Here is a 16,351-nt window from a genome sequence, read left to right on the forward strand (position 1 = left end):
TCGTCCAGTGCTTCCTCTCTTGCACCTGATTACTGCGGCAAATGAAAATGACAGAGTCCAAGGGGCCGGGGTTGTGGGTATAGGACTGTAGTATACCCAGCTGCTTTTGTTTTGGTGTTTGTTTGTTTATTTACTGCCAAGGCTGAACTGAACTGTTTCTCTTCCCAGCATCAGCATCTCTGTTGACTTAAATAAGACTTTTTGTGGGAGAAAGCCACCTGCCAGCTCTGTTCTCAGGCCAGACAGACAGGAGCTCTGTTAAGTTCTTCCTGAGATGGATATTTCTTAAGGCGGCTACCACTGAACTGACCTTTATCCTGGTAGATCTGAGAAGTCAGAGGTCGGAGACCACATCAGTGGAATACCTCTCATTAGGGTCACCTGGGACAGGAAGGTTGCTTGTTTTCTAACTTTAACACTTAGACGAGTCATACAGCCCATGACCTTTGCCCTTCTTAGCTGGTGATAGGGCCCCTTTGTCAGAAAAGCATTCATGTGGATTCTACCTCACTGTTTCAAGTCACTCCCCCTATTAAGTCTGAGGCAGCAAAGGAGTGAATTGAATTGCTTTTCTCACTGTGAGGGAGATTCATGCATTATGCTCAGCCAGTTAACAGGTCAGAGGAATGAGTTTCCCACTGTGTGAAATGTCTTCCTTTATCATTATGTTTGTATTCTTTAAAAACTTGCCTTAGTATCAGACACTCTGGAAAATGTGTTTTTTTGTGTTTTTTTTTTTTAAGAAACTACAAAATTAGAAATATTAACTCCTTGGATTCTTGCTGTGAATGCTCATTGTGTTTGTGTGCAGACTTTTGTGGGTCCCTGTACCGTGTTCCCACTGCTTCCTCATTCTTACAGAATGAAAACTCTGAAGTTTGAAAGTGTCTGAGTCCTGGAGCAAGATAATTGAATGTGACAGGAACACAGTAACCAGAAGACCTGAGAGACCATGAAAGATTTGCATTGCAAATATAAAAAAATAAATAACGAGGCTTCTTTTTCTCCCTTACAGGGAAACTGGATTCCAAAATCCATCAAGGAGCAAAGAAGGGGTTAATGAAGCAGAATAAAGCTGGCTGACCCAGGAAAAAAGGAACTCTACAGCATAGTGGAGTTCTGTGTACTAGAATCGCTGTCCACTGGTCTTTTGAAATTGAAGCAGCAACAAACGAAGGACTTGGCATCAGGGTTTAAACTCTCTCTCAGAATTTAAACTCTTATCAAAATCTGTATATTTTTCTTAACGAGATTCTTACTGTATGTAGTGGGTCAAAAATCTTTGGATACATTATTTATAAAAACTTATTTTAAAAATCCTGAGTCTTTTGACATTTTTCTTAGAATGATACAGAAGAAAATGGACCAAGGTGGAAATATCCTCCCTGAGGCTTGGATTTATTTTAGTTAGGTAAATTCTTAACCTAGGTTAACAATATTTTAAGGAACCACTTGAATTTTAAAGTCCTCCCCCCCCCCCGCCCCCCCGCAAAGTGATAGCTTGGTGGGGTGTTAGGATGTTTGAGGAATTCTGTGTTTAATACAAACAAGTGATGGGAACAAAAAGTCCCCAGATGTAACAGGTTTGCTGCTGTAATCCAGCATCTCAAGTGAATAGTTTTCAAAAACTGAGTACTTCGTTGGCAGGTTTTGAGGGGGCGGGTGGGGATGGGGTTGGGGTATAACCTGAAGAGGCGCTGCCACTTTGTTCTTTGGTTTGAGACATTAGGACATGAGAGGATCAAGCTGGGATGAGATGGAGCCACCCGCTAAAGCAGCATGAAACGGCACTATTTATTTTGTTGGTATTGCAAGAGTATCGTTTGGATGGAGCAGTTAGAAACAAACAAAAATAAAATCCGTTCTGTAAATGCATCTAGATAACCCCAAAATGCTGAAACCAAACCCTTTAAGGCATCCATACCCCAGGAAGCTATGAGTTTTGAAAAAATAGGTTGGTTTGAAATGAGACTTTTTACTAGTCATTCTGGTCCCACTTAGTGAAGTACTTTTTTTTTTTTTTGAGGCTGTTCAGAAGAGCTGTCAGAATCTCAGTTGCTGGCATCCTCAGGAAATTCATGGTCTTAAATGTGTATGTTCTGCTTTTTATAAAGCAGCACTACCACACGGGGAAGTTGGACTCCCTCCAGCAGTTGTGTGCATGACTTAAAAAAGGGAGCACAAGGGAGAGAAAAAAAAGTGCCCTGTGTTATGAAAAAGATTAATTTCCCCTTTCTTTAATCCTTCATATTCAGCATTTATTTGCATTGAAATTCCTCCACTTATGCATTGATGTTCACTCAACTGTGAACCCTTCTTGTTGCATGGCTCTGGGCATTGGTTTTGTGGGGGACTGATCACCCTGGATTCCCAGGGAAAACCCACCAGATTCTTGTTCTGGTGATGCAGACATGCTGTATTCTTTTTTTTTCTGTTCAACTTGTGTAGAGAAAGTGGAAAGGACACTAATGGCACTTTTTTAGAGGGAAAAAAGCCTCTCTCTGGCCTTCTGCAGACCCTAGTACCATTAATAAAGCCACACCAGGTTCACTATGCAACTATGCAGTTACTAGTTTACCAAGCAGTAACAACTTGAATTCTGTGCTGGGATTGTCTGGTTTTTTATTTATTTGTTTGTTTGTTTTAATACCAAAATAAAATTGAAAGGCAGGAAGTGAAGAGCCAGGGAGCAAAAAAAAGTTTCTCTTTATGCCTTTTTATTTGAATGACAGCCTGAACACAGAGGAGTATTGCTTGATTTTTTCCACCTGGATAGATTGTGTGTGCATGCCTAAAGAAACATCAGGAGATGCAAGAGTTCAGGTTATGCAACCATTTTGTGTGCTGTGATAAGAAAGTTTACAAGAACTTCACAAGTTTATGAGAACCCAACCTCAGCATCCAGAATACGCAGCTGGAGCCATATGAGTAAACGGCGGAGTAACTTGGAAACTTCTCCTTTTCATGGTCAGCCTGTGAAAGCCTCCCTTCAGTTCACATGGTAGTGGTATAAGGTCTCTCTTTTATTTGTGGAGACACCCGGGAGGAAGTGTGGGAGAGACTTGGGGTAGATGGCCCTCAGTTGCTCAGTGATGAATAGCATAATTTAAAGTCTAGTGGAAATTCTTAGCAGCCCGAGTACAAACTCGCCCAGGAATAGCCTGTCTGTACTTTACAGCACTTTGCACTGACCCTGTTACTCTGGAACAGCTTGGCCTGAGGGAAGGTCCACATTTCTGAGCTGGTTTTCTTCTACAGGTTAAAGATCTTACTCTCTCTTGGATGGTTGGGTTCAATGGCTGTCAGTTTGTACAGTTGCTAAAGGATTCAGCTTTTTTGTTTTTGTTTTTCTAGGCAGGACACAGTCTCAATTATATAAGCTCAAAGTAGGATATATGTAAAACTGGAGACTTTGCTCTGTCAGGATTTAGAAGGCTTTGGCCATGCAGACAGATGTTTAGAATGCAGTGGGGGGTGGGGGTGGGGATGGGGGGGTGGTTTGCTTGCTATAGCTAATCTGGAGAAAGAAAACTAGGAAAAGCCGGAAGTTTACAGAAACCCATTTTTTCCTTAGGGAGTAGGTGTAAAAATTTCAGACTTTAAAGATCGCTTTTATAAATAATTATAAAGTTATGGCTTTTTATGAGTTATAACCCCTAATCTCTTTCCATTTTAACTACTGTCTCTACTAAAGCCCGTTTATGTGGATTTCATTTCATTTGGTTCATTTGGTAAGTTTGTGTGTGTGTGTGTGTTTTTTAATGCCTTTGCTAGAGCTCCTAGCCAAGACTGAGACAGTATTGGGGTTGTTCTCTTGCCCAGTTAGAAAAGGCCAGTAAAAAAGCAAGCATCTATTAAACTAGAGAAATCAGCTAACTTCAGTTTATTAGGCCTGGGGGGAGGAAAGAAAGTCCTGTGGTGAAGGTTTTTTTTTTTTTTTTCCTTGAGATTCAAATAGCAAGTGCACATCTGCTGTTGTCAGCTTCTGTGAATGTGTTTGGAGGGAGGTGATCCATATCACAGGCTCCAGCAGCATCAAGGGATCTAGCATGTGGAGGGCTTTCTACTTCTTTCAGGCAGAGAAGAAAGAACATGGCCACAGTGCCACCCTCTCACACAAAGAAACTTGTGTAAATGTGCGTCCATTTATGTTTGTACACATAATGTGGATTAATTCATGGGGTGAAACGTCATAGACTGATCAGATTTCTGTTGTGACAGTGGAGAGTCAAGGACAAAAACCTAGTGAATATTGTACCTTGACTCGGAATCTGGTAGATAGGTGAGGTGGAGATGGTGACTGAGAATGTGTAGATGTGTCACAAGAAGGGAGTGAGATGTTGGATCAAGGGGTAAAAAATGTCAATACGGAAGATCTGAGAAGCGTCTAGAGCTGTACTGTCTAATATAGTAGCTACATGTGATTATTTAAGTGAAATTAAGAATTCAGTTCTTCAGTCACAGTACCATATTTCAAGTGTTCACATAGCTACATGTAGCTAATGACTTCTGAATTGGGCAGCACAAGTATAGAATAATTCCACCATTGCCAAAAGTTCTATCACAGTCCTTGTTTGGAGTAGAGGTCAGCACACTTTCTCTATAAAGGGCCAGACAGCAAGTATTTTAGGCTTCCCAGGTTATACGGTCCTTGTTACAACTATTCAACTTTGCTATTACTGTGCAAGTGAAATGAATCCATAGATAATACATAGGTGAATGAGCATGGCTTATGAGCCACTAAAACTTTATTTATGAACACTGAAATTTGAATAACATATTAATATAATTTTCACATCACAAAATAGTCTTCTGGTTATTTTTCAGCCATCTAAAAATGTAAAAACCATTCTTAATTTATGGGACATACCAAAACAGGTATTGCCCCAGATTTGACCTGTGGGCCTTATTTTGCCAAACCCTGGTCTAGAGGAACAAGGAGTCAAAACTGAAGATTCTTTTACTGTATAGGACCTCAATTGCTTGAAAATTTTTAATGATACTTCTAAGCTTGAGAAATTTCTCTAAAACTTCACTGTAGGAATGTTTGCTTTCCTTTGTTCCCCATTTTTGCAATTCAGTGTTTTCCGGTGGTAGAGTCATGCTCTTCAGAAGGAGATGCCACTTTAGTGTTAACTCTTAAGTCATACCTGTCTCAAATCTAACCCTTCTCTTTGTCTACCTGCAAGTAGCTGAATCCTCACTTGAAACATCATCACCTGGGGTCAGTTTTGTTCTTGTACTGTCCTAGAACAAGCTGAATATGAGTGGATCAAGGGGAGATTATTCTTCCTAGGCCAGAGCAGCTTAGTGTTCATCTTTAGCCATTACCCCCTGACACACACACATACACTTTTTGCATGCATATGTGGAAATGGAGAGCAAAGGGGTTTTATGATCTGCCTTTATCCCCAAATCACAGGCTATCTTGAGTGGTACTGTTGAAGGATGCCTCAGGGTAAGGGAAAAGAAAGATAAAAACTGCAGAGCTGGGACTTCCTGGGGTCCAATGGTTAGGACTTCAAGCTTCCACCACAGGGGACACGGATTTGATCCCTTCTCGGGGAAGTAAGATTCCAAGTGCTGGAGAGTGCAACCAAACAAAACCGCAGAGCTGACTAAGATGGCAAGGACACAGGAAGGACATAATTAAGGCTAAGACTTGAGAATTAAGTTTCTTCTTGCTACAAAAGGGAGTGGACGTTTTAGGGAAGAGGTGGTGAAGAGTATGATGTTTCCTGAGTGAGAGGTAGGTTGGGAGGGTTCACTTAAAGAAGAGCTGAATGCCTACTAGAAAGTGTGTTGGGCAATCAGAGGAATGGCAGATAAAAGCTAAAGTCGTTAGAATGGTGTGTTGGAAAAGGACAAAGTAGGACTTAGAGATAATAAAAACCAAGATTTGGTGATAACGGGGTGGCAAGGTGAAAGGTGATATTAGAAGGATTAGAAATGGGTGCTTTGAAGAGGAAAACTTGTGGTAATCCTAAACAAGAAATTGGAGAACAAAGGATAAATTAGGGGCTGCTACTTTGCTGAACCAAGAGATAAAGTGGATGAAACCACGCTGAGCTGTGCTGGCTCTTCGGTTCTTTGTGATGTTCACGTTCAGACAGACCCTTTACGACCCTTTGCTCTCCCAATGGTTAGACACCTACAGAACTGGTGTCTTCCGTATTTTAAGGTACGATACTTCCCCAGAGACCTCTCTGCGAGGAAGTCTGGCCCAGCGAGAGTTCTTTCCACGAGGAGAGAGCGTTAGGTTCGAGCTCTCCAATCCACGCTTCTTCGAGTTTATCTCTGTTTTAACCGGCTTGCCGGGTTTTCCAGCATTCCCAGAGCTCCGAGTCTCTAACCTGGGCTCCGAGTCTCTAATCCGGGCTCCGTGTGACCGCGCGTTCCGAGACCCAGGATTTGGCTCCTCCATCCAGGTTCCGGGTTTCCTCTGCGCTCTACGGCTCCAGACGGCACAAGGATCCGGATCCGAGGGCCCGGTAGTCCAGTGTCCGGGTCTTCTGGGCGGCCCTGGTTGTCCCGGATCGCGGCGGCGGCGGCGGCGGTGGCGGCGGCGGCGGCGGCGGCGGCTGAGGGACCCGCGGCCCCGGACACAGCGGCACCGGCGGGCGGGGCGGAGCGGCGCGAGGAGGGGGCGGAGAGCCGGAGCCGAGGCGGGGTGGGGAGGGGGGGAGGGGCCGCGGGAACGGATGGCGGCCTGGGCCCCGTAGCAGCAGCGGCTCTACGGCCCGGGGCCCAGGCGGGCGGAGGTGGCGGCTCCCGGGACCGGCCGCGCGGTGAGTCCGGAGCTTTGTGTGGAGCCGGGGCTGGGGGAGGAGAGAGGCGGCGGCGCTCAGGGGGCCGGGGATAGCGGCGCCTGACGGAGGAAGTGGGGGTTGGGGGGCCGGGGAGGAGCGAGGAGAAGGTGTGTAGGGCGGGGGGGCGGGGGTCGTTGCCTGGGTGGGGGAGGGGGCGTCGAGGGGCGCAGGGTGAAGTTCAAAGCGTGGCCAGGGCTGGTTCAGGCTGAGGGTAGGGGTGCTCGAGAGGGGATTAGGGTCTGGCCAGGTTGTGGGGACAGGCCAGAGAGTTCCCGAGGCGAGTCTGGGTATCTTGAGGGGGCCCGGGTCGACTGGAGCTAGTGAGGGAGTTAGGGGGGTTCAGGGCGAAGGGCTGGGAGCAGGACGTGCGCGTGGCCCAGGAGGGGGGAGCAAGGTGGCTGGGAGTGTGCAGTAAGTAGGCTGTGGGTGTGTGCTCCTTCCAGGCTTCAGGTCACATTTCCTCCTGTCCTTTTCTTCAAGATGGAGGGATTCCTGGGCCTGGCCTTAACTGCTCTCCTAGTGCCCCCGGGAGGGTCTGTGACCCTGTCCTGTTTGGAAAACCCGTGCTGCCCTCTTTTCCCTTTATGTGTAATTACGGTTGGATCATCTCTGGGCTTTGCTCAGATTCTCCTTCCTCCCTCTGGGGTTGAGGAGGAGGAGACACATCTGACCAATTAATGTGTGTTTGTGAAACAGGCAGCAGCAAACAGTCATTTCAGCTTCTAGGAATTAGGCTCACACAGGGTGGAGAGATCAGAGCCCTTCAGGGGGAATATTTCTGAACAAATCACAGATGATTAAATTCTCTGAGAAACAGCTTCCTATCTAAATGAGAGTGGGAAAGATGGGGGAGAAAGCCTGTCTGTTTCCAGCCTTGTGTCCAGAGCCCCGGGGGTTGAGGAGAGTCCCCAGTCCCCCCCACAGGCCTCTCTTTTCTCTATGAGGCTTTGGTCTGCAGCCTTGAGTTAATTTCACCCCTGCTGCTTTGTCTTGGGGGAGGGAGTGCTGGTTTAGGCTGTTGTGAGGAGATGACTGTTTTGCTGCCACACACAATAGTCGTGTCATTTTATCGGGAGAGCTACCCCAGGGCTGAGAACTGCTGCTGCAGAGATAAACCGGTCCCTCTCACCCGCCTATTGTGTACACAGTGAAGGTCATAGGTTCAAGTCTTGTCTGAGAGCTTTGGATAGGCTCCATCTCCCAGGCTCCTCAGTGCCATTTTCTTCCTTTTCCAGACTGGGGCTTGCCATTGGAGGAGGCCAGACAGAAAGGCTCTTCTTTTTGAGTGAGGAACAATGCAGAGCTCATTGGCACACATTTTTCAGAAGAATAGGGAATGCCAGCCATGTTGTGCCTGCCTCTTTGGCTAGCCTGTAGTAAGTTGAGGAGAAATAGTGGCTGGGAGACTCAATCCTGAGATTTGTGTCAGACTTCTAAGGAAAAAGACACTAAGCTGGTTCAAGCCAGCCAATTTAATCCTTTTTATAGAGATGGGACACTCCTACAAAGATGTTTGTTTATTTGTTTAGGAATACCACTAAAAACCTGTGCAGGGTTAAGATAGGGAGTCACGGATCAAGTACCTTTTTAATGGGGACTTCCTGGTTAGAATAATTGCACAACAAAAAACCCCACAGAATTTGCCTATCTGGGCAAGAGCTGGGTGAACCAAAACAACTTTCCTTTTTATCTTTAATTCTGATGAAAGGATGTGACTTGCTCATTGTGCAGAAAATCCATAGGTATGTCTGTGTTAGGGAGAAATTTGCCAGAGTAACATAAAAAATTTGAGATCTTGGGAGTTATTAATGAGAGAAGGATGAGAATAAGCTAGAAGAAACCCCATCCTTGTATTTACCTCATAGAAATGCCCAAATAGTACTATTAGTTGAGTACTTCAGTACTGTTAGTTGGGTAAACAATTGTTAGGGACTAGAGATGAGGTTTCCCTTTAGGACATTAAAGAAAACTTTTCTTTGAAAAGAGATTAGAAATCAATTGTCATTGTGTCATTGTGAGAGGACAGTTGTACACAATATACACTGTACACAGTAGCCAGCCAATTCTTACAGGGTGTCATTGAAGAGGAACTTGAGCCTTTGGTTGTGGTAGGGGTCTTTCCGAGGCCCTCAGTCTGACCACGTTGTCTCCCTTTTCTCTTTATTTCAGTGAGTTTCTTGAAAATGATGGCTTGCCACTTAGGTGTTAGGCTTTGTTAGGAGGGAACAGGTTGTTCTGATCTTTATATTTCTTGGTGACAGAAGTGTCTTAAGGTCTTGCTAGAGGTGTTGTCTGTCTTTAGACTGTTTCCAACTGTGTGTCCTAGGTCCCTGAGTGAAGTCAGCTAAACTGAGTCCAAAACTTTTTGCTCTTGGGCTGTTGACTTTCATTTCTGAATCCTGTCAGGTGACAGTGAAGGCAGAAGCCTCAGATTAAATTTGCCCTGATTAGATTTAGTGGTTTCAGAATTGGGCCCTTGCCACGAGGAAACTTACAAGCCTTCTGATTGTGACCATGTTTCAGAGCACACTTTGGATTTTTTTCCCCCCAGTTTCTTGTTAGAAAATGTTTCCTTGTGAGAGGTCTAGATAGCTGGACAGATTAGTGCTTATTTTGTGTGAGGATATGGAAGCATAATTTTGGCTTCTGGTAGTAATTATGTTGCAATTAGCATATAGCAGCTAAATGACTGGAACAGGATAATTTGTTGAGGGGTTTACTGATTGCTCCGTCAAGTGGAAGTGCCACTCCTTACTTATTTGACTCAGAATACCACTGCCTGGGCTCAGCCGTGGAGACCTAACAAGTACAGGAATGACGTGTGGTCTCCAGAAGTTCTCTGCTTTCTCTCTTATTTCTGCCAGGTACAATAGAACCTTCTAGTGCCACTTTCTCCTGCTCATAGGTACCTAAGCAATTGTTATTTCCCTTGTGGAAACTGGTCGTGAATGGGAATACTGCCAGACAGATGGGGGCTACTCTGAGATGAGGCAGCCTTATGTTGTGTGGCAAATTTTCTTTTAAGCAGCTAGCTGAATTCTCACTTCTGCCTGATTTTTAAAAATCAGTTTCCTTAAAAAAAAAAACTTGCAAAGTACAAAATCACATAGTGACTAAATATACCTTTGTGATCTCTCATAAAAGTTGGCTGTGACAGACAAAATGAAGATAGGCAATGCTGATTGGCATGTTCTGGGCCCAGTAAGAGTCAGTGAAAGGCTCTTTTCACTAGGGAACAGGTAATTCACCAAAGCACCTGCCTGGCTGGGCATGTGGAATTGGCAGCAGCTGTGCAGCTGAAGAGGGATTATTGAGCAGGTGGTTAAAGAATCACATGCCACAGTGACAAGAAAATACTTGGTCTTCCGTGGTTTAGGTTCAGTTCATATGTGTGAAATTCTTCTTTGTTTCACATTTCTTAATGCCTGATGCTGGTGTGTTAGTGAGGCGATAATGAAATAAAGAGAAGAGATTCTTCCTTCTCTGTATTTCTTTTAGATTACTGAGTAGCATGCCTTAGACGTGGTCCTACACGGTCCTATTGTATTTCTGTGAGTTCTGGCTTTATGCCCTGTGAATGGGAAGGAAATAATGGTAATTCAGTGTTTCTAGCACTTGTTTATTAGGGGGATAGGGAAGGAGAAAATTCTTTGCTTTTAGTGTGGTGAAAAAGATTTAGCCCACTGGGAGGATACCCAGCAGGTTTTGTGCAAAGGATGTAATTGATTTTTTGTGTTAAGTCTACCTGACATGGCTTACTCAAGACGTTCACATGTGTTTTTATTTTATGAATGTAATTCTCCACGTGAAGTTTGCATCTGTTCTGTTGTTTGTTTTATTCCATTTTTAGTTTCTCCCAGCACCTTTATAACTCTTTTTTTCTGGCTTTGAGTTTAACATCACTGTTAGAATCAAGTCATCACCAGAGGGCTACATCATGTCAAGGAAGTAGCTCAAGTAAATATTTATCTTAGAAACAAGTGTAGCATTTCCTATAACTTGGAGGAGGACTTTCTATTTTGAGGTTTTCTGCAAATTCCCAGATTTTCCTCCCAGGATATCATCATCTTCTGTTAATGTGATTTCATTTTTCTTTCACATGTTCATGCCACTATAAGTGGCAGTGCTGTGGAGCCTAAAATTTATAAACAAGCATCTTGAAGTTTATTTTGTGACTTCACTGGTGTCCTCCAGTTATTTTCTGTGTTAGGCTAACAAACTGTGTGCTTGAAACACACGCATGCGCACACATAACACACATGCAACCTAACTGAATTCACAAGGTATTAATTAACAGTTGATTGACAGGAAAGAAGATATGGTAACTTTTGGAGTTCAGAAGTCACTTTTCCAAGTGAAGTGAAGGCTTAGGTCTGTTTGTTAGAAGGATTGAGACAGATTTGGATATTATAGATGGAAGGATAGATTGATTTTTTTAATTGATTCGGGGAAAAGGGAGGCAAACAGTGGACCACTGCAGAGACAGGGACATTTGCAAGAATCTGTTTACACCTAGTTCGTAGCCTAGCTTTGAGTAGCAGCCTAGCCATTATTTGTATAATTTCACTTCTGGGAAAGAATATAAACTTCTCTATTTCCCTATATGAAGCCATCACAGGTGTTTGTTTGTTTTAAACTGTTCACAAAGCACCGTGCATTTTCCTAGCATTCTCAGTAGTTTGCTTCCTCCTGTTTTTCCCCCTCCCCCATGGCCCCTCCACATTGTCTGCTCTGAAGACTTCTCCAGCAGCTTGGAAACACTCTAATTACTGTAGCTATTATAGTCACAACCCAGATCTTCCACCTCCTTCCCACTCACCCCTTTCTGTCTTCCTTCCCCCTCCTCTTGCTCTAGCAGCAGGAGTTGAACTGCAGTCTCATGAGCACAGTCAGATCTATGAATGAGCTTTATATCTTGTCAAGGCAGAACTCCAGATCCAACAGGGCTGATTTTTCATGGTTCTCTTGCTGTTTGTTCTTGGATCAGAGTCCCAGAAATAAGAGATGGCAAATACCTATTAGGTCATATCTAATCCATCACTCAGGAGCAAACCTGTGATCTTTCTTTTGTCTCTGTAAGAATTTTTTCCTCCTTTTGCAGGTGAGAACTGTCTGATGCCAGGCAAACTCTGAAACTGCTTTCTTTTTATTGTGCTCTCTGGTCATTAGTATCAGGCCAGCTTTGCTCTTGGATTTTTATTCTTATCTCATTTTTAGGATTACTTGCTCCCAGCAGAGTCTCCACCCTCTTCAACTCAGTCCTCTCTTGATTGCTGGCGCCACTTGTGTGTATGTGGGTTCCTTTTGTAAAACCATCAGTTATCTGTGCCAGAAGTTATCACTTCTCAAACCTTTGCCACAAGAGTCATTGTGGCACCCTCTTAAGGAGTTGCATTTGATGAAAGCACAGGACACAAATACCCGCAGGTGATAATTAATAAAATGGCTCAGAAAACATGTGCCAAGTTGTGCCCTTAGGAAAGCATGTACTATGTGAACAAATGCTTCTTCTTTCTGTTTGATTTGGGGTACTTCCTGGTCTAACCCTTTGTTCTCTTCGTATGGATAAATTTTATTTTTTGTGGCTTCGTTACAGTTACTTATTTTCTGATTTAATAGTGTAAAATGTTTGCTAATATGGCTTTTTAAAGCATAGAGGAAAAAGCATGGAATTGTGCACCATAAATCCCAGATTCTGATCACTGTATTGCCTCTAACAAGCTGTGTAACCTTGTGCTAGTCACTCCTATGTTTTCCTTTTCCCTATTTGTAAAATGAGCATATTAGACATGATCATCTCTAAAGGTTCCATGTAATGTTGAATTTTATGATATCAAGATTTTGATGAAAGAATGGGGCAAAAATGATTAAGCTTTTTTTTTTTTTTAAATCGTGTCAGTATTTAGAAGGGCAAATAAGTGCAACCTTAGTTCCAGGGACTCTCGCTTCTCTTTGATATGTGTATACTGTTTTGTTTTGTTTTGTTTTTTCCCACTAAGCTGTCTTCTTTTGGAGAGTCTTGTACCCTCATTCTGCAGGTTCACCAGTTTGTCAAATATATCTTCTTCTAGCTTGCTCCAGCTATAGCAGTGGGGATCAGAAAGCTGCAGAAAAAGAACCTCAGCTTGGGAAAAGGAAATCAAACCTAGAAGGATTTACCTGATATCAATAAGAAGTAATTTTGTGTAGTCAGCCAGGGATTTAAGATCTTTAAATCTCTTATATCTGAAATCTTTAACCAAATGGGACTGATATTGGAGGTGGGATTGGGCATTTTTCTGTTTCTGTCCAGTTAGTGGGAAACCTACTTTGAATTAATTGGGATTGCATAAAAGTTGCCCACTGTTTTGTTTAGAAAATAAAATTGTTATTTTTAATGCTCGAATGCAAAATCGGCAGTTTGACCAACAAGAGGGAATCTCTGAAATACCCCCTAAAAGGGACTGAGCAATCTGAAGCTGATGGGTGACTTTAGGAACTTTGAAATCGGTAATATATTTGATCCTTGAACAACACAGGGGTTGGGGTGTCCCCCCATCCCCAGTGAAATAAAAATATCCTCATATAACTTTGTAGTTGGCCTTCCAGTATCCAAGGTTCTAACCAGCTTTGATTGTGCAGTACTGTAGTATGTATTTATTGAAAAAAAAATCCAGATAGACATGGACCTAACATCACAGTTCCAACTCGTAGTGTTCAAGGGTTAACTGTGATGTTAGGAAGTCTTTGCTTTCAAGTAGTTTAAAGGAATAAAAGTGTATAACCTAGTTGTTAAGCCCCCAATTTAGAATTTTAATCAGCATTTCCCAGTTAATTTTTGGATTTGGAACTTGCAATGGCAGCTTTTTATTGAATGTTAAGAGGGTGATGGTCTTTTCTTTCTTTTGAGGGAGTGTATGTTAACATAACAAAGTCACATGTTTAATCTACCTTTGAACATTGGAAGAAGCATTCAGTGTTCTTAAATTTGTACTTAAAACATCCATCAGTCCGTAATAGAAAAATTTGGTGGGAGGAACTATTGTTTATTTTGGACTCAAAAAGTCCTGGGAGTGTTCTGCTTTATTCCCTGCCATCTGTAGCACATTACTAATTCTCAGGTAATCTAAAAGTTATTTTGGGAAGTGTTCCACTTGAATGAGATTTTTGAAAGATTTGTATTAGAAATATAAGTGGCTTTTGTAGATAGATTTTTTTTTCCCCCAACTGTCTGGGTTTTGAATTGGACAGTGGCCAGAATAGGTGCTGTGCAACCTTTGGAAATCGTACTGCACCGTGATTGAAATCCAAATCTGGCAGTTAGGCCATTGCATTGTATGCTGATACCACATTGCATGTTAGTACCTGTAGTTTCTTAGGCTGTGGTTCAGTATTTATAGAGCAAGGCAGCATTGTCTTTTCTATGTACACAGTAAAGCCAGTGGGTTTTTGGTATGTTACCAGAATGTTCCTGGTAATATTCCTAGGTGAGCTCTTTGGGTTTGGTTGGGATGAACATTCATGTGAGCAGTAGTGAATTCAGGAATGTACCTTGTAAACTGCAGTTACAAATTCTGAGGTTTCATGTGAAACTCAGCAAGAATGGTATTAGCAATGGAGCTAGAGAAATTGGAAGAGACATTGAAATTGTGAGGCTCACCGAGTCTATGAATCTGAATGGTATAGAGGAAAGGGGGAATTTTTTTTCTACTTGGCATTTGCTTTCAAATGTACCTCCAGTCCATCATTTCTGGAATTTGCTTACCCTTTTCCCTGCTAAGCATTACAGTTCTTCCAGTTGCCATGACACAAAACTTTGGGTTTGTCTTTTGTTCTTTTTTCTTCCTTAGCACCTCATCTTATCATTCACTAAATTTGAATCATTCTAGATATCTTTTCATTTGGTGTCGCCTTTTCACCTGACCTAGTTTAGGCCTCCATATTGTGTATTATTGTAGTAACCTCATGGTCAATGCTTCTTTCTGTATTACATGTCATATACTGCTGTATTATTATTATAGTTTTTATTTAGTTTATACAGACATCCCTTTCTTACTGTGCTTCACAGATACTGCATTTTCTACAAATTAAAGGTTTGTGGCAAGCCTGTGGCAAGCATGTCTGTTGGCACTTGTTTTTCCAACATTTGTTCTCTTCATGTCTCTGTGTCACAGTATTTCTCTAGTTCTTATAGTATTTCATACTTTTCATCATTATTATATTTGTTATGGTGATCTATGATAGTGATTTTTGACGTTACTCCTATGACTTGCTGAAGGCTCAGTTGATGGTTAGCATTTTAAAATTAAGGTATGTACATTGTTTTTTCAGACATAATGCTATTGCATACTTAATAGACTACAGTATATTATAAACATAACTTTTATATGCACTGGAAAGCAAAAAATTTGTGTGACTTGATTTACTATGATATTTGCTTTCTTGTTGTGGTCTGGAACTGCATCCCTAGTATCTCCAAGGTACGCCTGTATTTATTGAACACTGTGTGCCAGACCAGATGTGGTCTCTGTCTATTCATGACTTACACATCTAGCTGGGGAAAACAGCAATCAATTAATGAATGTATGATTATGAGCTGAAGTTCTCTGAAAGGAAAGAATTTGTTTCTAGAAGAGTATGTAGCAAGGAATCCTAGTGTGGACTTTTCAAAATGTAGTTCTGATTATTTTACTTCTTTGCTGAAAATTAATGACTCCTTGTTGCCTATATAGGCCAGCACTCAATATCCTCTATGACCAACCCTGGCCTTCTTCAGTCTCATTTCATTTATTTCTCACTCTTTTTACAGCCATTCCTTCTGCTTACCTTGCATTTTTCAGTCTCAACACCTTAGTTTTTTTCTTTTCTATTTTGTTGGAATGCCCTTCCCTGCTCCAAGGCATTCAGCTTCAAATCTGACTCTTCCTTCAACCTACCAAAAAATTTCATCTCCTTCCTGAAGACTTTCTTAACTTTCTTCTTCCTATCTACCTGTGTCTAACAGAATTGATTTTGTATTCTTCTGTATCTCTTTAACTCTTTGCTAGGATCTTTGTTAGAGCACTGTGTCATACCCTGTCTTTGATTATAATTAGATGTGAATATGTTTTTTCCTCCTTCATTCTAGACTTCGTAAGAGACCTGAGTCTCCTGTTTCCCCTGACTTTCAACCCAGTGCTTTGAATATAACTTTATTATGTAATGCTTGCTGAATTGAATTGGAATTTGTTTTTTTGAAGATGGAAACTTCTTGAGATTTCTTTTTTCAGAACTCTCTGTGTTAAGATAACTTGCATCTAACACATTTTGTCCCAAACTGAATAACCTGGGAACAAGGTGCCGACTACAAAAGCCTTCAGAAATCCTTCAGACTCAAGGACGATCATGTGTCGCCCTTAGTTGCCTGCAGTAGTGCTGTGGTTCCGTATATCCCAGCTGATGGAGGAACTGGGGTGAGGAGAGGTAGCACGTGACGAACAGAAGTAATGTGGGTCAGGCACGGGAACCAGACTGATTCTGTTAGGGGAGCACAGGCATTGTTGGGCCCTCTGGATATTGTTGGT

At 42.3% G+C, this 16,351-nt stretch overlaps 2 protein-coding genes across 6 annotated transcripts in view; both read left to right on the top strand.

Moving 5' to 3' along the window:
- TRIP4 (thyroid hormone receptor interactor 4) overlaps positions 1–1,317 on the top strand; it is a 49,941-nt gene extending 48,624 nt beyond the window's left edge. Inside the window, exon 13 of the mRNA XM_061157353.1 lies at positions 1,016–1,317. Coding sequence (XP_061013336.1) covers positions 1,016–1,083 — 68 coding nt within the window. The 3' untranslated portion in view covers positions 1,084–1,317. The remainder of the gene's footprint in view (positions 1–1,015) is intronic.
- Positions 1,318–6,679: 5,362 nt separating this feature from the next.
- Positions 6,680–16,351, top strand: part of ZNF609 (zinc finger protein 609) — a 200,025-nt gene continuing 190,353 nt past the window's right edge. For 4 of the 5 annotated variants that reach the window (XM_061157355.1, XM_061157356.1, XM_061157357.1 and 1 more), the window contains exon 1: positions 6,681–6,788. The gene's annotated coding sequence lies outside the window, so the exon portion shown is untranslated. Of the gene's footprint in view, positions 6,789–16,351 lie in introns of all 5 variants that reach the window. The other variant, XM_061157359.1, reaches the window with a different exon arrangement.

The sequence above is a fragment of the Dama dama genome, chromosome 12 (assembly GCF_033118175.1).
Source record: "Dama dama isolate Ldn47 chromosome 12, ASM3311817v1, whole genome shotgun sequence".
Classification (NCBI taxonomy): domain Eukaryota; kingdom Metazoa; phylum Chordata; class Mammalia; order Artiodactyla; family Cervidae; genus Dama; species Dama dama.